Source organism: Pimephales promelas, chromosome 11 (assembly GCF_988280905.1).
Source record: "Pimephales promelas chromosome 11, fPimPro1.hap1.1, whole genome shotgun sequence".
Classification (NCBI taxonomy): Eukaryota; Metazoa; Chordata; class Actinopteri; order Cypriniformes; family Leuciscidae; genus Pimephales; species Pimephales promelas.
The window spans coordinates 23,248,334-23,272,253 of NC_142779.1; the positions used below are offsets into that span (position 1 = coordinate 23,248,334).

General features: G+C 36.8%; 2 protein-coding genes across 3 annotated transcripts in view; one reads left to right on the forward strand and one right to left on the reverse strand.

Moving 5' to 3' along the window:
• Nucleotides 1-11,213, forward strand: part of col19a1 (collagen, type XIX, alpha 1) — a 215,356-nt gene extending 204,143 nt beyond the window's left edge. For both annotated transcript variants that reach the window (XM_039651732.2, XM_039651740.2), the window contains 2 exons: nt 550-627; nt 3,401-11,213. In XM_039651732.2, the coding sequence (XP_039507666.2) occupies nt 550-627; nt 3,401-3,513 (191 nt within the window). In that variant the 3' untranslated portion in view covers nt 3,514-11,213. The remainder of the gene's footprint in view (nt 1-549; nt 628-3,400) is intronic.
• Nucleotides 11,214-11,890: 677 nt separating this feature from the next.
• Nucleotides 11,891-23,920, reverse strand: part of col9a1b (collagen, type IX, alpha 1b) — a 37,692-nt gene continuing 25,662 nt past the window's right edge. The window contains exons 30-32 of the mRNA XM_039651718.2: nt 15,529-15,717; nt 14,927-15,004; nt 11,891-12,124 (exon numbers count right to left, since the gene is read on the reverse strand). Coding sequence (XP_039507652.2) covers nt 11,919-12,124; nt 14,927-15,004; nt 15,529-15,717 — 473 coding nt within the window. The 3' untranslated portion in view covers nt 11,891-11,918. The remainder of the gene's footprint in view (nt 12,125-14,926; nt 15,005-15,528; nt 15,718-23,920) is intronic.

Sequence of the window (23,920 nt, forward strand, 5' to 3'; positions counted from 1 at the left end):
GCATGTTATTAGAAGATGATCTTATGAATGGTTTCTTACTGAGTGTGTGAAAACAAAACTAAAAGATCAGCAACAGCTAATGCATTTTTGTTTGTTCGTCTCGCCTGCCCGCTGTGTGTGACATTGCCCGTCCAGCACTGTCAGCATTTGTGGTGCTCTTTAAATACTTTGAAAGCGTGTTTCTGATAGATGGATTTGTGATTACTCTTGAAGGGCTTAGAAAACTGTATGAGACTAGTTGTGTAATACAACAAATTTGGACAGGGTTTTATGTGCAGTTTCCAACTGTTTCCAACTAACTTTTTTTTAAGAATGCACTTCTATGGGAATGTAAAGTCTGAGTTTATGTGAATCTAGAACAGAATTGTTTTTGATGTTATGTCTCAGCTAAACTAAGATCCGTCAATGCTTTTTCAAAGATGGTATACAGTGAAACGGATTATAATAATAGTCACTTGACTATTACTCCCCCTACTATTACTCTGTATAAAGACTAAATATATGTATTCTACATCTGACATTGGGTTTTTGTGTGTTTTACCCCTGCAGGGTATCGAGGGCAGAAAGGAGAACGAGGTCAAATGGGTTTGGGAATTCCAGGAGCTCCAGGCCCAACTGGCCCACCAGGTACAAAAATGACTTTTTTATATTCATAAAATAAATGTTACTTTTTACATGAATTTACTTGTTTTTATAGAAATAAAAATATTGTTCAGCAAGAACACATTAAATTTATATCAAAAATGTGTAAAAATATATAATATTATATAAAAAAATAATGATTTCTGTTTCAAGTTCCATTTCAGCTTTGTACTCATCAAGAAATCCAGAAAAAAATGTATCACAATTTCCACAAAAATATAAATGACCTGTAATAAGAAATGTTTCTTGAGCAGTAAATCAAAATATTAGAATGATTTCTGAAGGATCTTGTGACACTTAAGACTGGAATAATGATGCTGAGAATTCAGCTTTACCATCACAGGAATAAATTACATTTTAAAATATATTTAAAGGAGCATTTCACCCATTTCAACATTAATCATCTTTATTGAAAGTGGATCATATATGTAGTCGAAATATAAAATAATTTTTGAATTTGGTGCCCTCTTGACCGAGAAAAGACGCATTTGGATGTAAGACAACAACTCCCACAATGCACCACATTGCACAACTCCACAAGCCACACCCACTGATCAGGAACAGCACAACCAGAGAAATCACTCTTCCGTTCCGTCTACAAGGCTAATGTTAGCTGTCACCAGAGTTTGAAATTCATTTCACACAAAATGTCTAGTTAGTTGGCTGTGGTGAGCAGGACAATCGAGGTGAGGGATGTAAGAGGACGGTGTGAGGCCGGTGGCATGAGTGATAATGAAAGACACCTCTGAGGCGTGCGCCGGTCTCGCGTCTCGCACGGAGGAGCGAAAGCATAAAATGAGCAGCGACGACGGCAGATGGAGAGATAAACAGGCCTGATTTTATGTTGTTTTGTTTCTGTTGTGAGTAACGTTACAGCAGTAGTCAATGAGGCGCTGCTGGCTTATACTTTCGTTTTGTATTTGTTCATTTTACTATTAAAATGTTTAAATGTTCGCCGGTTCCCACCTCCTCCTTCCCACAACAACAAACCCTGTTAATGTTACATTGGCAAACTCATTAGTGAATTACTCCTCGTTTGTATTTATTTCTATATGGTGAATTACTGCATGATACCTGGATGTTCAATCAGGCGAAACTATCACAACACAAACGTCCGTGTGCTCGTCTGATTCAGAGATTGTTGAAATTTTTTGCAGCAGACGGACTCTATATGTGTTCGTAGTTCACAACGAGAGCACATGCACCAGCAGTCCGCCCAGCTCGAGCCAGTTCGGGCTCCTCGACCGCGACAGGCAGCCGCCTCCTGTTCCTCCATCAGCCTCAGCTGCTCTAAACTATACTGCGACTCATAAAGATAGCCATGAACATCGGATTCGAGTAGCAGAACTTCAAAATCCTCTTCTTCCATATCATGTTTAGTTTCTTCCGTCATTGTCATACTTACTATCTCCACAGCGCTTGTAAGCTTAGCTTCCAAACAAGATGGTGGATATTGATTCAGTATCTGCAATCAAAGTCCCACCCACTGATCTGTAATAGGCCTGTAGCGTGAGTGGGTCCCACACCCTTGAATACTAATGAGCTAATGTTTGTAGTCTCTACACTTTTTAATGAAATGTGACTTCCTGCTTATTATGACGCAAAACGACGATTTTTACGTCATAATAAGCAAGAAGTAAAACACTTAAATCCTTATTTCTCCCATCTCAGGGGAAAATGAGTGAATAAACCATGACCATTCAAAAATATGACTGGGTTTCTAAAGATACAAAGCTTAAATAGAAAACAGCTATTTAAAATAGGAATAGTATTTTACAATATTTCTGTTTTACTGAATTTTTGAACAAATAAATGTAGCCTTGATGAGCAAAGGAGACTCCTTTCAAAAACATAAAAAAAAGTCTTACTGACCCCACACTTTTGAACATGAGTGTAAGTCCTTTGCATTTCAGCTCTAGACTTTTCCATAAGAGCATTAGCTTAAACACGCTTTAATCTTTGTTTTTACAAAATGAGGGAAAATTGAATTATTTTCTTTGGCAATTGACCACATGCCTCAGATTCTCCAAATGGACCTTAAATTGTATTTAACCCAGAATATTCCTTAAATACATGAGCCGTGATGCTACAGTACGTAATGAGTAGAGATAATTAAGAAAAAACGAATCTTGTTTTTGCTTATCTCTTTTAAAAGAGTGAGAGGTACATTATCTCTTACGTGACAGAATATGTTTTGTTGAGTTGTAAGAATGAATAAACTAGATCAAACTCTGTCATGTAGAACCATAGAAACATTGCTTTGTGTTTTTGCTGGGGTCCAGAAAGGCCCTCATTGCTTCCCTGATGGCCGTACTTTACACTTTTAACATTCTTGATATCTGCAACACCCAGATAACAGCAATTATTTAAATTGGTGCTTCTAATGTTTAACTTTTTAAAAGCTCGGGCAGATAATGGCTCTAAACTAAACTAATGACTATGGCATTCTTTAATGAACGGCTCTTTTATAGAGGTACAAAGAGTTCACTGATTTGTCTTCAAGTGAAAAAATACAAAGGAGACTTCTAACTGTGGCTTCTTGATAATTACACGGCACACCGTTATCATTGTGTGCTGTGGTTTCCCTCTTCCCCCCTTCCTCCGCAGTTAAAGGGTAACAAGCCCATTAAAAGTATTTTTTTGTGTGTTTATATTGTGAAATATTCTGTTGTGACCACTCTATGGTAAATCAACAACACTCCAGCAACATAGTGATGAATTTCACACATGGTAAACCACCTGTCTGATTTGTCCACAGGTTCACCAGGAATGGGATTCCAGGGGCCTCCAGGTGCCCCGGGGCCCCAAGGTCCGCAGGGAAAATGTAACCCCAGTGACTGCTTCCATCCTCACGCCAGACGGGACGGGTAGAATCCTACGCTTCCTCATCAAACCTGATAAGAAACCAATGAACCAGCTCATCTACATAAGCTTCAAAATCCTATTAAAAAGAAATGGAGGAGAAGACTCGAGCAAACCTCATCCCCGTAGTGCAGCCATGACTGGTGATGTCATTTCATCATTTATCTCCGTTTCATTTCCTATATTTGTGACCAATGCATTTACTCATTTCCCATGTTTTGTCGGTATGGTGTGAGAATTCAAGTCCCGTCATTACACTAATCACAATGGACAGGTTTATATGAGACGGCGAATGGAGGTGAAATGAGAATTTTACGTGCGTTCGCTTATTTTCTTCAGGCTGATGTGAAGTCGAGTTTTAATTAAATTGTGATGGCGCTATGCAATCTAATATAGAACATATGATAACAAATATTAAGTTAATGTAAATAACAGGCATTTGAATTATTTCAAAATTTTTTTGCTTTTAAAGAAGTGTACTTTCCAGCCCTGCTCGTGAAGGGAGTTATTTTCATGTTTATCACCTCAGATGCACTGATGTTACATACAGTAATGGAGCGCTGAATATAAAGACATACATTATTAACAGTAAATAAATCCTAAAATAGTGTAATATATAAATAAGTATTTTTTATATATTCATTTATTGTTTTGTAGTATTTATTTATTATTTTATTTAATAATCATAAACAAATGTATCCTTAAAGCGGAAAATGAACACAGACAGAAATATCTCATTTCATATGTTGTTCATTTTATCTTTCTTATTTTATTTTGATTTTATTTCCATGTTTAAATTAGACTTTGAATCCCATATCTTCAATGTGGCATCAGACTTTTATTTTGTTTTTTGACCAAACACAGCAAAGAGAAGCGATTGGAGAAATACTACTCGTGATCCCCGCTGTGTTGGCCAGGGCTGGTGAGGTGAAAACTGCTCATGACATTGATACGCTTTAATTGTTTACAGGGAAATAAGTTTAAACCCCCTTATATCGGTGTTGTATGTATATTTTGTTCTTTACTTGGTTTGTTATTTTCCAAAGAAAAGATGTGAAGTGCTTTTAAATATATTTATCTTTGCATTTGAATTTAATTATCTCTCATTTCTTTTGCTTTGTATGGAAAGCGTCCTTCCATGTTACTTGAATGTTTTTACAAGACATATTTGTCAATTTCATGTTCACAGTTTAACATAATGGCAAACCTTTTAACATCAAACTTTGTACATTTTTTTTTTTTTTTTCATTGGTAGCAGTGTGTCTTAACCATGTTTCTGTGTAATTTCGTTTTGCAAGGATTGTAGTCCAGGGTGAATTATTTATTTATTTGATAGACATCATTAATATGGTGATCCAAAATCAGTAAGGTAAGATATTCGAGTCGACTCATTGCTATGTGCATGTGAGCGACGCTCAATGTTCCGCTCAATCGCTCACATTCGTACATGGGTACGAATCCCGCTCTGACATGAAATAGACCTTATGCGGCAAAGAAACAAGCACGCATAATTTTGTTTTTGAACGTTTTTGCGGTAACTCTGTATATTTCTATGGCATTGCTGTGGAAAGGTAATTAGCTAGTGAAGTGGATTTACTTATTGTAGAGTTAACGACAGTTATTATGAGCATTGTAATGTTTGAATCAGATGTCATAACAAATGTCATGAGACCGGAAATAATTTTAAATCATTCATAAATCCGTAAGATCTCACCTTCATGCTGTGGAAATACAAACCGGAAGCAGTTCGAACACAACGAGAGCAACGCTGAAAAGAGGTGGAGCTACATAAGGTTTATACTACAGCTGTTGAATGCTTGAATCTGATTGGTTGATGGACTTTCTAAGGTGTGTACTTATTTTCAGGGAAATGCACTGCTAAAGTAGTTCCAGGCAGGTTTTGACCGCATTACAGTTCCATATCACTTCGCCTGTCCTACAACAGCAAAAGAACCAAAACCCACAGTGATGCTGACCGAGCAAGTAAACAATAAGTTAAAAACGACAAATTATTTCCGTGTGTTTTGGCACAAAATTACGTTTCATTTTGTACAGAAAGCACATAATCTCTTTCTCCCGCTCAAACGCGCACACAAAAGTGTGGTCAGCACTGCTTGGACGATTTATTAGTAAAATAGTTTTGCAAATTAAAAGCCCTGCTTCGTATTGTGGCTGCATTACCACATTTTTTAATAATTCAACAGCCCGTCGTTAGTTATTGCTTACATATTGTATAAATAAATGTGACATGATTTGACTGGAGTGCCGAATTGCAGAGCTGAATCTCAAACTATCCTATTTTGTTATGAGAGCAAAACGCACTGTACATATGAACTATATAATATGTGACGATACACTTGACGCACGAGATGATATTTTAACACTGTTTTTTAACAAAACTTCAGTGGCGAAATATGTACAAATAGAGTGCCGAAGTTACGACGCCACTCTGTAGGCCAAAACGCGGAAGTGAGTTAGCATTTTAGCACTCCCGGTTCCCTCACTCTAAAGTCTATGGGATTTTTGAATGGGTTTTTGCTAAATCGCCTGAAATAAGGTCTGTGGTGAACAAAACTTCTAAATATTTTCACGTTTTGATCTATGACATAAAACACACAGTTATATTTTTTAAACTTTATTGTGTCTGCTTGTGTTTTTTTTTTTTTTAATCTTTATATAGGCTTCAAAATGTATAAATTTTGGATTAACTTGTAAAGATTATCTAGATAGACAAAACATGTAAGGGTCACAACTCTTTGTTGAACACAGATCTTATTTTTTGCGATTTTCCAAAATTCTATAGGGAAAAAGCATAGCTTTTTGATCGAGGGAACCCATGCGACGCTAACTTCCGAGTTGTCCTACAAAGTGACGTCATCACTTCGGCACTCTATTGTCTTTTATTCGACAGTCACATGATGCAAAACAATCCAGGTGCATTAGAAATGGTTTAACTAATCATCTTGTAATGAATGTCACTTCAGTTCTACTTTCTGAGTAGCTATGAATTATCATATGCAGTAAAAGACAGAACAATATAATCTAAGCACCGTAGAAGTTTTTACCACAAACACAACTCCATTATTCATGAGACAACTTTCAACTTGATGAGAAAGATTGTCATGTTAATATTGCGAGATCTCGTCACACCCCTAATATAGGCTACATATACATCTAAACACCGCTCATGGAATAAAAATTGAAAAGGTCATTGTTTTTATTTATTTTTTTACTTGCAATTGCGAGTTTATATCTCACAATTCTGATTGCAAAAAATTGCAAAAGAGAATTGCAAGACATAAACTGGCAATAGCAAGAAAAAGTAAATTACGATTTTATATTTTGCAATTCTGATTTTGTAAGTTTACAACACAATAGAGAGTTTAAATCTCACGATTCTGACAAAAGAAATCAGAAGTGCAAGATAAAAACTCGCAATTGCAAGAAAGTCATTTGGAGTTTATATCTTGCAACTCTAACGTTATAACTCGCTATAACTTTATATCTCACAATTCTGAGAAAGAAGTCAGAATTACTAGATGTAGAAATTTTTTTTTTTTTTTTTTTTTGCCCCCATAAAAAAGTGAGCAGTTTTTAGATGAATATAAATATTAGATGTGAGACCTCTCGATATTACCGTTATTTCTCGGTGAGGTGAAAAACATTTTTTGAAGAAAAAAAAGGGATGTTTGCTAACAGCTGCGAAGGTATTTGTTTTGTTTTTTACCCTAAACATAGAACGAAAAAGAACTTCGCTGTTAGTATTTCACAAAATGAATCTTTGCTAACTCAGTTTCTCCACTCTCCCTTTCAATTCCTTATCATTTGTGCGTTAATTTATGTATAAGCTTCTTTAAAACAATATTTGAACTCATCAACCTTAGACGCATTTCACGTATCCTCAAACCAGCATGTCAGATAAGGGCATTCTGGGTTGAGCGAGCGGCCCTCAGCCGAATCTTCAGAAAGGCGCTTAATTATTACGTAACATATCCGCTCACATGCCCTGTCATAGAATCTTTTGACTTCACTCATCTGCTTTTGTTCAGAAGATGAGAGTGTACTGGAGTCATGTGAGTGGATGACAGTTGTGACATTCTGCTTTTGCTGTGTTTGCGTCTTCCTAGTCGTCCTCCATTACATCTTTCTTTCTTTGCAGCGAAAAGTACGTTTGACGAAGCAAACCCTTATTAGGTTTTTGCTGTTTTACTCTTTTAATTGTATGCTTTATATATACAGTATATATATACAGTATATATATATATATATATATATATATATATATATATATATATATATACGTGATGTACCAGATTACCTCTGCTGAGAGTTTAAATATTGATGGATCAAGTCATAAGGCTCTTTTTGTTAGAGATCATTTAACTGCAGTGAAAGTTCTGTCAACTTTATTTATCATAAAAAAACATATTTGCATTGGTTTTCAGTCAACCCACAGATGTTTAGTTTACAGAAATGGGCTATAAAGAAATTGATGACATGTAGCATGAATACAATATGTTTCTCAAGGGCTAAAACTGTGGACTTACTTGAAGGACAGTCTTAAGACAAAACACCACATCTACCTGATATGCACTGCATCACCAACTCAATATGTGGAAGATATAACATGGTTCTGTTCTCAATAGAATTAATGCTCATTGTGGTCAGATTTTGTTGTTCTTGGTCTTGTTGATGCATTTGGTTTGCATATTTAATTGTACATTGTTTTAATAAATGTACTTAATTTAACATTCATTGTGAAACAGTAGTGTCTTGCGTACATATCTCTGAATATGCAACAGTTTTTTGTTTTTTTCGGACATTTTCAATGTCAAAACACTATATACTGTATGAGGGATAAAAAGTTCAGGGCCCGGTTTCCCAAAACGTTGTTATCCATAAGTAGTTATGAACCTATTCCTTAACCTCTCTCTTAACTCGACACGTTCGTACGCTAAGTAGATCTTCCATAAGTCACACTTTCGTAAGGTTGGACTGGACCATTCGTAAGCTCTCTCTTTGCGTGGTTTGAGCTCAAGACGCTAGTCGCAATGGATACAGCCTATTTATGAAGTTGATTTATTTGGTATCAGAACTAATATGGTGGTAATTAGCCTACTGTAGGTTATTTCGTAATGTCATTCGTACATCACAAAGATGTCTATGTGATCTGGAAGACAAATTTTTTTAGAGCAATACGTCTATAGGACGTTTCCTGTCAGATGTCAAATAGACGTTTAGAAGATGTCTTTAATATGTAATGATTTAGAATGTATGTTAAACTGACATCTTAAAGACGTCTATCAGATGTTAGTAAATAGCAGATGCTTTCCAGATAAAGTGATCTTTAACAGACATCTTGCAGACCCAGATAGCAAACTGACATTGAATCAACGTGGAAATATGACATCGAAACAACGTTGATCTGACATAGTTTTGCTCATCGAATTAACGTTGAACCAATGTCAGACGCGTCATTCTTTCAAAACTAACGGAAAATCAACTTGAAATCAACGCGTTGTTTCAACGTTATGAAAGCAAACCAATTTTCGATTTCATTTAGCTTTGAAGAATGCCGCGTCTGACGTTGGTTCAACGTTAATTCGATGAGCAAATCAACGTTGTTTCAATGTCATGAGAGACGTCGTTTCCACGTTGATTCAATGTCAGTTTGCTGTCTGGGGACGTACGTGTGCTATCTGGAAGTTAAAAATTTAAATTGGTAATCACTTTTGATAATTAAAATATGCCAAACAATTTGGCTCTAAATGGCTAATATCTAAAAATGGGTAAGCTGAGTGGTGTCCAGTAAGCGACAGCAATCCGACATGTCTTTGTATTGAATCAAAGATGGCGCCGGCCGCGGAGCCGTGAAGTCCATGTCAATTTTTCTTATTCGGCAAAACTTAAGCCCTTTTGACATTTTGCCTGCCGTGGCTATATTAAAAAAATTTCGCCTCCCAAGACAACTCATTAGGGAGCGGATAGACCTTCTCAGACCTGCGCTAGCTAGGCTAACACGGCATAATTTTGCTTGAAGCCTTTAACCAATGGTAGTCAATAGCACATTAAACAGAAGTAACTGCAGCTGCTTGCCAATCAATTCTGATTGTAAAGTACATTACCATTAATATAAAAGTGTAGTACATCATTTTTAAAGTCGTTAAACCCATGTCAAGAAGCGGCACAAGTGGCACAACAGGATAAGGGTGGATGATTAGCAAGGGTTCATCTACCCGTCACAACATATCATGTGTACATATTACTGACAATTTGATAATTTAATTAATAGTCTATATTTTACTGATAACTTATACTATGTTAAAATAAATGTTACTGGAATAATTTGAGGAAAGTTTCGTTTGCATAGTTGTCTTTCTTAACGCCGTGATGCACCTTCGCGTGAAGTGGAAAATTGATTCCTGTGCAATCGATGCCAACTAATTTAGCACGTTCACTTGGGACAGCATCTTCACTTGGAACAGCGCCTTTGTGACGTCGAACGTAAGAGGCAGCGTGTTAAGGGACACTTCGGGGAACACACTTAAGAACATGAACAACTTTAGTATAATGTATCTTTCGAGTCTTCTTAGCGCGCTAATAGTGAACGTTATCGGGGAACCAGGGCTAGTTCATTTCAAATGGTAGGCAGAAGGTAACTTGCCTTTGCAGACTGTTATATATTAAACTATGAATGTACTAACACGTTTGGTTCTTTGTATATTCAGTTAGAAAAGTATTGTACTTTTTTTTTTGTGGTGTCATGTAAAATATTTGTTAATAATTTTACTTTATTGGTTGTTTCCCATACTTGTGTGACTTAATGTCATATTGCAATACCATTAATATGTTCTGTAGATTATGTGCGATAGAAGGATTTGCTATATTTATTGCAGTTTTATCCTTTGCTTGGTGTTTTTAGGATGCTCAGACTTTCAGAATTCCACTCATATTGTTGTCGTTTTAAATGTTGAGTGCATGAGATATGCGTATGTACAGTGGAATTAACAAAAATAATTTGGAGACTTAATTATTATTGTTCCAAACTTAAAGGAATAGTTCCCTTAAAAAAACTCAAGTAGTTTCAAACCTGTATAAATTTCTTACTACAAAGAAAGATATTTTGAATAATGTTGGTAACCAGACAGTTGATGGGCCCAGTTTACTTTTTTCCCTTCTGAAGTCAATGGCCAATCAACTGTCTGGTTACCGACATTCTTAAAAATGTCTTCCTTGTGTTCAACAGAAGAAAGAAATTCATACAGGGTTGAAACAACTTGAGGGTGAGTACATGATGGCAGAATTTACATTTTTAAGGGAACTTTTTGTAAAAAGTTTTTAAAAAAAATTTACTTTAACTTTTTGTAAAACGTTTTTGGTTTTTAATGCGCCGATGTCTTGTGTCCAGATGCTTTTTTGATGCCACTTTATATATTCAGAAAATGTCTCATTTTAATTAACATCTAAATAATTGATTTAATAAACATGCATTCACTTAATGCATAACCATTATCAAGTCTGTATTTCATGTTTAAATTTTTAATTGAAGTGAATAACATTTTTGCAACCCTTAGTTTGATTCTGCTATTGAGTAATTGCCGAGTTCAGTTTGCCAGCATTTCCAAATTAGCATCTACACTAAAAGAGCAATCTGAATGTGTTTGTGCCACTATTTTGCACTGGCATGTAATGAGTTATTTAAGTGAGAAATGAGTTACGAGTGCAGTCAGAAGCATTGGAAAATGCATCATAAAAATGTTTGAGACCTCCATTTATTTTGAATTCATATAAAAACATTCAAATTTATTCAAATGTGTCTCCCTTGGATCTCTGTACAAACTTCATCGTCATCAAACACCTATGTAAAATAAATAGAAATACCATGAAATGACATATCTGCATTTCTTGTGTGTTTATCAAATGCATCACATTCCCGCCCACAATCCTGGAACAATAAATCACACTGATTGTTTTTTTTTTTTTAGCAGAGGGAGTGAATTTCATACAAAACCACAATCATTTACATAGATGTATAGAATACATTAAATACATCTTCTCTCTTTTTGTTTCTGACAGCAGGTCTCCAGCAGCCGTTTCTGTTATGAACTTCGAGCACCATTAATATTTCGGCCAGGTTTATCTTTGCCACACAGAAATGAAAAAGGCCTCAGGTCTGAAGGCCAAATTGACGTTTGTGGATTTAAAGTATAAGCTGGAAAAACCAAAAAGTCTAGAGAACATTAGATGACCAATAAGTTCTGTGAAAGTTAATTTGCACCGGGTGAACATGGGAAGCTGGTAAAGTGTTTTAGTCATCACAGCTGTAGTAAAATGATCTGCGAGGGGCGATAATGATGTGTGCTCTTCGCAGAGCTGTAACGGAGTCTCTCCGAATGTCCTGAAGGTTTTTCGTTTTAGTTTCTACCCGGTCCCTTCAAGCTAGAGTCTTCGAGAGACTGGTGTGCGGCGCCTGCACTAAGATTACAGGCCGAAGGATCGCAGTAACCGGGTGGTCCGGCTGTACCGGGAGGTCCAGGAACGCCCGACGGACCGGGGGAACCAGGTAGACCCCTTTCTCCATCACGCCCATCCTGACCGTATCCCGGTTTTCCAGGTTCACCTGCAATACAGAAACAGGTCAGTCATCTTCATTTTCCAAAAAAAAAAACTCTTATTTGAGATTCAAAAAGCCAAAGCGTGGTAAAGTTAATCTCATATGCATTTCCGCATAGAATACACATATAGTAGGATAGTTCACCCAAAAATGTAAATTCTGTCAGTATTTGCTCACTGTCATGTTGTTCTAACCCCGTAAGACAAATTAAGATATTTTTGATGAAATCTGAGAGCTGGATCACTCCTGCATACTACTCCATAGGCTTCTTGAGGAATTGAAACTTGCTGGCCTTGAAAAGTTTTAAAGACACCGCCTTTCCACTGCACACGACAAACGACTGCAGTCGGACCGGAAGTCATTCATTTCTAATGGAGAGTCGTATGGTAGCAGCGGGGAGTTATGATGCGTATGCGGAAAATTTGGATCCGATTTGAGCTTTGGATGTGTTGAAATATCTGAACTTCTGGGGCTAGACCATATGCGACCAGCCAATCGGAAGTAGGGCCCTATGAAATCCATTTTATTTTTTCCCACATTCCGTCTTATTTTTTCCCATATTCCATTTTTTCTGTTTTAATTTTTGGGAATTAGGTTTTTTTTTACCCTTGACTGTTATTTTAGTTGTAAAAATAGTATGCTTTTAAGGTTTTAAATACAAATAAATTAGGAATGACCTTAAATTTATTGAGGTAATACCGACATTTACTCAGTAGCCTTTTCAGGACAAATACTGCATGATGACACATAACAGTGCACTCTTCAAGTAACAAGAAAATATGGTTATGAGCTTTAAACTGTAATATAAATTATATTCATTTATATAAGTTTAAATAAAGTCACACTCTGTCTCTCACGGAGGGAGAGCGGGGAAATACAACTGAAAGAATACGCTGCGTGTTTTAAACAGTGTTAAAAACCGAAACGCAGTATGTGGCGGCTAATTAGTCAAATTGTGGGAAACACTGCATAAGTCACGTGCAAACTGCTCGGCACTGACGGCTTATAGCGTCGAGTTTCTTAACTTTTAGCCGACGAAAGGAGAGCCGTGGAGAGCTACTTTGCCATGCTTTCATTGATTTGATTTCATCATTGTAGCTGAAATGACGGGTTGAGGGGTTTGTGTCGCCCAGATTTGCTTCCCCTGGGCTGCATTTTCACCGGACATACATTCTTCTCAGAATTTCAAACCAAATATGTAAAAATCCATGAAATTCTGCGTTAACACTAGATTACGCGTTAATTGGCCAATTCCGCAATTCCGCCCGTGATTTCATTATCCCGGAAATCATAGGGCCCTACGGAAGTGATGTATTCTGATAAAAACTGAGCACGAGGCTAGAATTACCAATATTTTAACTCTTTAATGTTTTTCTGTAAACGCTCTTCCTGTAAAATGTTGGTTATAATTAACTATAGCAGAAAAAAATATTTTATAATAATGAAATCAATATTTACATTAATTAGCTCTATAAAATCTACTATGTTTTTATTTGAGATGTATTGAGGGTCATTTGTTTTGTGTAGATATATTCATGCATGCATTACATTCATTAAAATCATTCATTTTACCATTGTGAATATCCGAGGGTAACGGTTGCTTCACGACCAGTTTCAAAGTTCCGTGTGACTGACACTAGGGGGCGAAATGCGACAATCGTATGTGAATGTCGTGTGCAATGGAAAGGTGGCTTTAAAATAGTCCAAGTGACGACAGTGGCTCAATCTTAAGTTTATCAAATAACGAGAATACTTTTTGTGCGCAAAAAACAACAAAAATAACGACTTTATTTCAACTATTCATTTACTTCTCTCTCTGCCTCGAGTCAGGTTACTAGTTTAATAGTGTGAGCTTCTGTTATTGTACGTCACACGCATCACACACATGACCAGCGTCGGCCAATAGTGAGCCTACTATGTGTGACGTAGCTCTACGCTATCACACTACGTTAACTGACTAGCGGCCCATAGAGAAAAGTCGTTATTTTTGTTTGTTTTTGCGCACAAAAAGTATTCTCGTTGCTTGATAAAGTTAAGATTGAGCCACTGTAGTCACTTGGACTATTTTAATGTCGATGTCTTTAATAACTTTTCGAGGCCGGCAAGTTTCAATTCCTCAAGAAGCCTTTGGACTAGTATGCAGGAGTGATCCAGCTCTCAGATTTCATCAAAAATATCTTAATTTGTGTCCTGAAGATGACCGAAGGTCTTACGGGTTTAGAAAAACATGAGGGTGAGTAAATACTGACATAATTTTCATTTTTGGGTGAACTATCCCTTTAACTACCCTTGTTTGTTTTTCCAGTGTCTGTCCAACTGCAATATTCTTCACCAGTATATGGTAGAATTTGAATGTTTTGGGTGATCTACTTCTTTAGCATCATTTTAAAATATCTTAAAGTAGGCTACTGAATGAAATGCATTAAAATTAAAAAACTTGACATCAGCACACGGCACCGCAGCCGATCTGTCCGTTTCAATTAGACTACTAGGTAACGACTGCATAAGAAATCCTATTTAAACAGACAGCTTCATTGGACTGACAGTAAGTGTCAGTGACACACAAGAAGGCTTCATATACCTCCAATTCTTTGGACGCCTGACAGCTTCATTTAACACCAATTTAACTTTGCTTTCAAAAGTCTATTAACAGGATGGAGCTAAATATATATATCTCCAGGTTCATTTCAGAAATGAATTGAGTTGTTTCAGATTTAATTGGTTTGCAGACGGTATTCATCAAAACCATTAATACCATGATTTTCTTTGACAAGAGGAAGTAGGATATGTGACGCAGTCGGAACTGACCTGGTAATCCAGGAGGTCCCGGCATGCCTTTGGGTCCCCGATGTGTAGGTCCCCTGTCCCCTTTGTCTCCCATCTCACCTGTAACATGCACACAAACACTATTCAACACTACTATAACAATAATACTCTCATGACCGTGCCTTTACACAGAATACTCTAATTTAGATATAAAATATACACTTGAAGTAGTTGTGAGGTTTTAAGTATTTCAATAATTTAATGTCACAATGTCGCATTTTCATGGTTCTCTGATGTTGGTTATGTTCACATCGCATACAAGTAAACAGATCAAATATTTATATAGATATACTGCACATACAGAGATGGAGTTGTTGAGAAACAGCATTTACTCTGAATTGAGGCGTTCCGATGCAAAGAAAGCAGTGAGCTGCATTCCTGTACCAGTGCTGCGATTCACTTCATAAAAACAAGCGCAACACACTATGTATCTATGTATTTAATCACACATTTTAGTTGTAATTTGATTCATTTTGCAGCCACATTTCAGCTTTTAATCAATTCGGAAGCCCTGTAGTTCATTCCATTATATGTTGTTCTGGGAACAACAAGCAATCCAAACTCACAGTCACATTATAACTCACCTTTCGGCCCCTTGACACCCAGAAGTCCCGGAGGCCCTTTGAGTCCCGGGAGTCCTCTTGCACCAGCATGCCCTGGGAAGCCGCTGTCACCTGGGGGTCCGGGAGGGCCGGGGGGACCAGGTTTGCCTGGCAGTCCGACCGCACCGGACTCTGGTCTCCTCAGACTGGCAGCTAACTGGGCCAGTTGCCCTGAAATGGCAAAGACCAAATGCACTAATGAGTGTGAATGGTCCCCTGCTATTAGCACAGCTCATTTTTATTTCATTTCTCCATTGATTTTGCAGTTGCACTCACTAATTAGAGTCATCTAACACTGCACACTGACTGCTTTGTGATTTGTCTATTGTGCTTCAGAACTAATGCTAGGGCGCCTCCTTGAGGTTGATCCATGTTCCTGTTCTTTGTCTTCTTCATTTACACTATACTTTAAGGTGCAATAAGCAATTTCAGAGAAACACTGTTGATATTTAAAATCAACCCAAACAAACACACCCCTTCCTTCATTGTTTCGCCCCCAAAATGAGCAAACGATGTCTCTTTATCATAGCTGAAGCCAAGCAAAATAACACTCTGTGAAAAATCAAGCAAAGATTATGAACAAATAACAATGAATATTAACAAATTAACATACTGTATCCACAAGTTTTCTACGCCCCATGAGGCCTTGCGTCAAAAGTGGGCGCGACTTCCGGTTGGAAGTAAACAAAGCACGATTTGACATGCTTGACACTCGTTCATTCAACAGTTGACAGTCATTCAAGTTATAGCGATCCAAACTAGCAAATGATGTGGGAACACAACCTCAACGAAATTAAAAAGGGTGAAATAACAGTACCTTTACCCTCCGCAGTAGTTGATTGGGAGTATTATAATAACATTATTAATTATCAATACTCATCAAGGCATGGTGACAGACAGTTGTGTGAGCTGACAAACAATTAAAATAAAAAATACACACTTATTCATTGTGCTTTGGAGTTTATTCAAAATTATAAATGAATGTTCTACTTTAATACATTAGCTGGCACATTTGGTATTCTGTCAACACAGGCTTTGATCCTGAGTTTAGGTGTAACATCAGTAGCGAACAGCCAATCACATGCTGAGAGAGTTTAGAGAATATTACGAATTTAAACAAATGTACACAGGAAGATTCGTCGTCTTTTGGGAGGTGATGGAAACTACAGTCGTTGGCAGGATCAGAGACGGGCTCTGGCAGGATCACTCTGATTTCGTTTTCAGCTTATGTTCAAAACAATCACGTTTAAGCCACTAAATTAGTTTAGTCCGGTTATACATACAACCGCGAACAGCACATGTTGTCCATGAACTCCGTAATACCATCTCTCATAAAGATTTGCGTCTTTAAATAGTAAAATAATTCTCCGAAACTAACACACAAAATACCATTGGAATGCTACTTCCGCCGCCTCACCGGAAGTTTCACCCACTTTATTTTTTACAGGAGCGCCCCTCGGAAACTTGTGGATAGCACACAAGTATATACAAGCAAGAGTTTGTTGTTAGTAACCAGCAGCACACAATCTCCAGACAAACAATGATACTCAGAACATTACAACGACAGCATAGCTTGGTCCTGTGAAACAGCAAAACCAGTTTTACTCATGTATGGAGCAGAAGCAATGCAACTTTGGCCTCCGAAACACACTTTCTTCAAATCTCATTCTTGCTCACTCTCTCTTCCCCCATCATCAGTGTATGCACAATATGGAACTTCACATCACAACTTTAAAGGTGCATTAAGCGATTTCTGAAACACACACTGTTGAAATTGTATCAGACCGAGCACCACTACACACCTTTAGCCAATCAGCCGTAGGGGGCGTATACACTCATAATGGGGGAGGAGAGAGAGTGAGTGAGCAAAAGGAGGATTTGAAGAAAGAGTGTAGAAAGAGAAATGGCTGAGAGACATTACAAAAAGGGAAAAGCTTGGAGGAATATGACTGGAAAAATTAGAGAGTGGATAAGACACATGCCTTTGGTGTGAGAGTCCCCGGTTCGAATCCACTGTGAGACACCAATGAGCAAGACACTTAACCCCTAGTTGCTCCAGAGGCGTGCAACCTCTGACATATATAGCAATTGTAAGTCGCTTTGGATAAAAGCATCAGCTAAATGAATAAATGTACAAATGTAGCTATGATCAGACAAGAGCTTTAATAACATTTTTTTTTTTTACTTCAATAATGCAAGAAAAGCTTTCTAGTGCTGGAAAGACCTGAAAATGGACACCACATGAGTAACATTGGTTTTGAGTGTCATTTCTGGACCGGCGAATAACAAAGAACTCTTGCTTGTATACGCTTTTGTACTGAGTGTTATTTTTTTGTTCTTCCTTGTTCATTCATCGTCTTCACTTTATTTTGCTTTGCTTCTACTGTGTGATAAAAAGATCCACTCTTGCATAGCGCGTTCGTCCATTTTGGGGGCGGAGCGATAAAGGGAGGGGTGTGTTTGTTTGTGTTGATTTAAAAATATCAGCAGCGTTCAACAAAGATTCTGAGAAATCACTTCCTGCACCTTTAAGTGGAATAAAAGATTGGACAAGTCCTCCAAACGTCGCCAGAGAGAAGTCTGTTGTTTTCAATAGGTTCAGGTCATACTTAGGAGGGAGAGGTTATTATGTGAGTATAGGTGGCCATAAATCTAAATGGACATCCATGACATGCGGAGTTTGTCCAAATCGCTTACCACAGCTATGAAGATCACACCCAGCTCTACTTAAGCCTATCGCCTAACGACTACAGCCCCATTGACTCCCTGTGCAAATGCATTGATGAAGTCAACAGTTGGAAGTGACAAAACTGAAGTCATTTCGTTCAGAAACAAAGATGATGTTCTCAAGGTGAACGCATACCTTCATTCTAGGGGTCAAACAACTAAAAATCAAGACTAAACTCTAGAGTCAGACCTTAGTTTCAGTAGTCATGTCAAAGCAATATGAAGAACTCTTTTCCAAAACGCGATAAATGCCATTTAAAAAAAAAAATGAGTTTGTCGTGTCATTCTGCTGTGGACAGAACCCTTTCACTGCTCCATCAACGTTTCATGCCAAAACGCTATATTTCCTTGTTTAAAATGTACTGCAAGATACAGTTTCTTTCCGAACCGCGATAAGCGCCAGCCCTGTTTTTAGCCTAAACGCTATAAATCCTCAAATTCAATGAGCGCTCTACACAATCCAGCACTGCGGCACTCTGAACAGAGGTTTATTATGTTCATTCATTCCTCAAAATGAGTCCTAGTTTTCTAGTCAACTAGTAGTAGATCATTTAAGCCATTTGTATTATCAGTAATCACATATATTGATTTAAATAAATGGGAGAGAAACCATATGAGAGTTTTTAATTGCCTATTCCGCATCTCAACGTATGCATAAAGCTTGCCACAAAGAACCGGCAAAAGAAATGATTACGCATGAAACATTTGAATTGTTTATTAATAAACTAGTGTTTTCTGTCAGTGTCAGCAACAAAGATAAAGTTGATGATGCTTACTCGCCATCTTCGCAGTGAACGTGCATAGGCCTATAGAAACGCACTTCGAATTAGCCTACATACGCAGAGAGTTGCCAATTTATTTTAGTTTTTAATTGTTTTGTTTAAAAGTAGATATTTAAAGCTTTCTGTAGCTTAGTTCTCAGGTCTGTGTGAGGCAAGCGTCGCGGTGTTTCGGTTCATGAGACGCGCTCCGGTTCACCTGCGCGCCTCTGTGTCCTGATTATATTGTCTGATATTTCAACACTATCTCACGACCAATTCGTACGAATTCGACGCATGATTAAAAAGTGTCCAATTCGTACTAATTCGTACGACCTCACTCGTACTAATTTGTACGATTTGTCTAAACCCACGTGATGGTTAGGTTTAGGGGCGGGGTCAGGGGTAGGTCATTCGTACGAATTCATACGAATTGGCCAATTCGTAAAATATGTACGATTTAGCAAAATCGTATTAATTCGTACGAGTGAGGTCGTATGAATTGTTACGAATTAGCCACTTTTTAATCATTCGTCGAATTCGTACGACTTGGTCGTGAGATCGGGTTGGATATTTACTTCTAATGTATTAATCCAGTCAATTTGTCGATGAAACATTTATTAAAATGAAGATACAATTTATATGAAACGAAATTTACAAGCTTTCTACAAAACAAAACTTAATAAGTGGTCAAAATCATGTCTGACGCACTCCAAATATTTTCCGATATTGGGCAGCTTTTGAATTTTGATCCTATCTTACTCATCTCATGCGGTTCCCTTTTCATAGCCTACTCAACATAGATGAAATAATAAAAATAAGTAATGTAATATTATTAAACACAAATGTGAAACGTAGCCTATGTTTATTTTGTTTTTTGTTTTTGTTTTTTACTTATAATTAAGCGTCATGCTGCTCCGCTTTGCTCACATGTTATGTAGCCTGTGTGTGTGCATGTTCTGGAGGGGTGCCCATCTCTTTTTTGAATATCGTTATCATAAATTGATCATTTTTAATAATTCGTTTTTTTCATGCATATGTTGAAATTGGTACTATTTGTTTGAGGTTTGACACTTTACTAAAAATGACTTTACTAAAAATGATACAAAAAAAATGGATGGATTTATAGCGTTTTGGAAAAAAAAAATTAACTTTTAAATTATCATTAACAATATTGTTGATTGATTTAATAATTATTGTTCAAAATGTTCAGACTGAACCAATAAAACATTTAAACAGGATAATTTAAATATACACAAAATGTGTGGGTCTAGGTAAAAAATTTAGTTTTCCTGAAAACTATTGAAATGGATTTATAGAGTTTTGGAAAAGAGCTCTTCATATCTAAATCAGCATAATATCATCTGAAAAATATTGCAAGAATTAGATGCTTTGTTTCTAGTCAAGACTTCGAGAAACTTGCGGATGCTTTCATCACCAGCTGGGTGGATTATTGTAATGGACTCCTCACTGGCCTTCCTAAAACGACCATCAGACAGTTGCAGCTCATACAGAATGCAGAACCAGAAAATATGAACATCACATCAGGTCTTTACACTGGCTCCCAGTTACATTTAGGATTGATTTTTAAGTATTTTTACTGGTATATAAATCTTTCAATGGCCTAGGACCTCAATATATTGCAGATATGCTCACTGAATATAAACCAAACAGATCACTCAGTTCATTAGGATCACATCAGCTTGAAATACCAAGGGTTCACTCTAAGTACAGAGAGTCTGATTTTAGCTAGTATGCCAGCCGCAGCTGAAACCAGCTCCCAGAGGAGATCAGATGTGATCCTACAGTATTCAAATCCAGACTCTGTTTAGCTGTGAATTTACTCCTACATTTGTTTGACTCCTTTTGATTCGAAACTGAATTCAAATGGCAGTGAGAATTGGTTAAGGGAAATGAAACCATGCTAATGACCTGGGTCTGTGGTGGAGTAATGAGTTTGATGTGTAATTAAACTCAAGGTTCTGTGGGGCGCGGACTGGATCGATTCAATTCCCAGAGCTTCAGAACAAATCTTTTTTTGGGGTGCGGACTGATGGGGCAGTGAACCCGAGGTTACCCCTTGAGTCAGTCTTAGAGCTCCTCCTGTCTGATTTTAGGGGAAAATCGGGTCCATCGGGGACGTCCAATAGATTTCTTAGGTGCGCCGAAAGAATTCCACAGACACAGTGTGATCACCCAACACATTCTCAACCTTTGGCATCATATAGGTGACACCATAGGACATTTTGTCGAAATACTACGCACATGGGACCCTTTAGCATCAATATAACACGCGCTGTTATGGGTAGGTTTAGGTGTGGGGTAGGGTCTGCATCTCATATTGACGCTAAAGTATGCCAGTCACCTATATGACGCCTTGGGTTCTGCGTGTTATATTGACGCTAAAGAAGCATGTGCATAGTATTTCGATATGCATAGTATTTCGACACCTACTGTATATGACACCAAAGGATGAGAATGGGCTCGATCACCATAGGAAGATCTCACAGTAAAACAGGGAGTTGTGAAAAATATGATACACCAGTGTTTGCTTGATGAGAAGTTTATCTATGCATCATATTTTTACTCTTTTAATTCATTTTATAAATGTATCATATCTCTTTTAATTCCTTTTATAACTGTGATTATTTTAATTCCTTTCTGTGTAAAGCACTTTGAATTGCCAAAGTGTATGAAATGTGCTAAATAAATAAACTTAACTGGATCTTCTAGACAAGGCAAGGCATGACATTTGGATAAAACATTGTGAGGTAATTATATATATATATATATATATATATATATATATATATTCAATTCATTTGTGCATATTAAAAAACAATTCATTTGTGCATATTGTATGTATTATATATATATACAGTATATATATATATATATATATATATATATATAATACATACAATATGCACAAATGAATTGTTCACAATAAGATCTATTGCATGCATTTAGAAAATAGACAATGGATTTTTATTTCATTCTGACTTTAACCATGAGTTACTGTCTTTTTAACTCCCGGTTAAAGAAATGATTCAAAATAACAAAGCCTCTTTTAACCGTGGTTTATAAAACTCTGTGAAACACTGGATTGTTATGACCAGTTGTTTAACAACAAATAATCAATCATAAAGTGCTTTAGTGGTTACCTTATTAAATATTCATGTGCTTTGTACAGTCTCAGAACAATTCATAAATTATTCTGAGACAATGTTTCTTTCAATATGAATGTTTTTGCTAACGCTGCTTTATCCTGGGTTAGTAATTAACACTGTGTAGTTTGTTTTACATATTTCACATTGTGTGTTTCTGTCTTCTGCAGAACGGAAGATATTTTGAAGAACATGGCTTTCAGTGTTTGGTAAAAAAACACTGACATTTCTTTATGACATTTCTTAAGCATTGTCTTTTGTAAAATATGTTTGGAACAACATGAGAGGAGTCATCATTTACTCACCCTCATGTTGTTTCAAACCTGTATGAGTTTCGTATATTAAACATAAAAGAAGATATTTAGAAGAATGTTGTAACCAGACAGTTGACGACACCCATTGACTTCCATATTAGGAAAACAAATACTCTGGAAGTCAATGGCTTCAGTCAATGGTTTGATTACCAACATTCTTTAAAATATATTATTTTGTGTTCAACAGAAGGAAGAAACTCATACAGGTTTGAACAACTTGAGTTGTAAATATTATTATTTTTTTTTTCATTTTTAAAGATACACTGTGTGATTTTTACCTCCATCTAGTGGTGAAAAGGTATATGACTATCCAGTGAATATTAGTTTCTGTTCCTCTCAATTCTGATTTCGTTTTAACTCCTACGGTGGCCAATGTAGTCCAAGACTAACATGGCTTCCAGTTCGACCTCATCCATGAGTGTTAACTCAAACGTAAACGTAAACGCGAAAGTCGAAGCTTGAATTAACGGGTATGTCCCTCTTTGGCTAATGTACTTTCAAGATGGAGGGGCAACATGGCGACCGACATTAGAACCCCTTACCCGTATGTATTTTCAATGGCATATTATACACTCACGAGAATACTTTATTACTTGAACAAAGTAAATATACATTAATGAGCACATATATTGTTAAAAGAACTAAGTGATTTTAGCTAAGAATAAATTAAAAGAGTTACACAGTGTAGCTTTAAGTGAACTATTCCTATAAGAAGTAAAAAGCTACTCACTCCATCAATTAGGGTTAGAAGAACTGTTCCCAAACAAATAACATGCTATAAAAATAATAATAACAGCAATAATGATCCAATCATATACTCTTATGTATTTGCCTGTTTAAATTCAAACAGCAACTTTTGTTTTGGCCAGTAAATAAATTTAACTTTTACCAATATACTGTAAATAACTGATAAGCACTGATTTGTAACAAAGACTCATAAAGGTTTTGGTGCTTCATGAGTTGTTTTTTTCATAAAATACACATATATCCCTAGTATAAAGCAAATTAATTAATGACTGAGACTGTTTATGGCTGGCTGTCTGCCCTTAACATTCTAGCACCACATTTATTTCACACTTTACACCTTCAGCACTAGCCTGGCTGCGCCCTCCTACGCACTTCCGCTCAATTTCATTTTACTTCTGTGGAAATGAAATGAACTAGAGTCTGGTTGAACCAGGCTACTTCAGCACTGCAATTCAGGCTAAAATGTGTACCTGCTGTGTGTCACTTTGGATAAAAGCTGAATGTGTCAGAGATATGGCTTTGTGAGTATCGCACGTCTGGCTCTTTATTGCACACACTTTAAGTTGCTTTATGTTTCGGAAGTAAATAGACCCTAGACTAATTTTACTCTGTTATAGCTCTGCTATTGTTATGTGAATAAGCAGATCATTTGCCTTGCCAA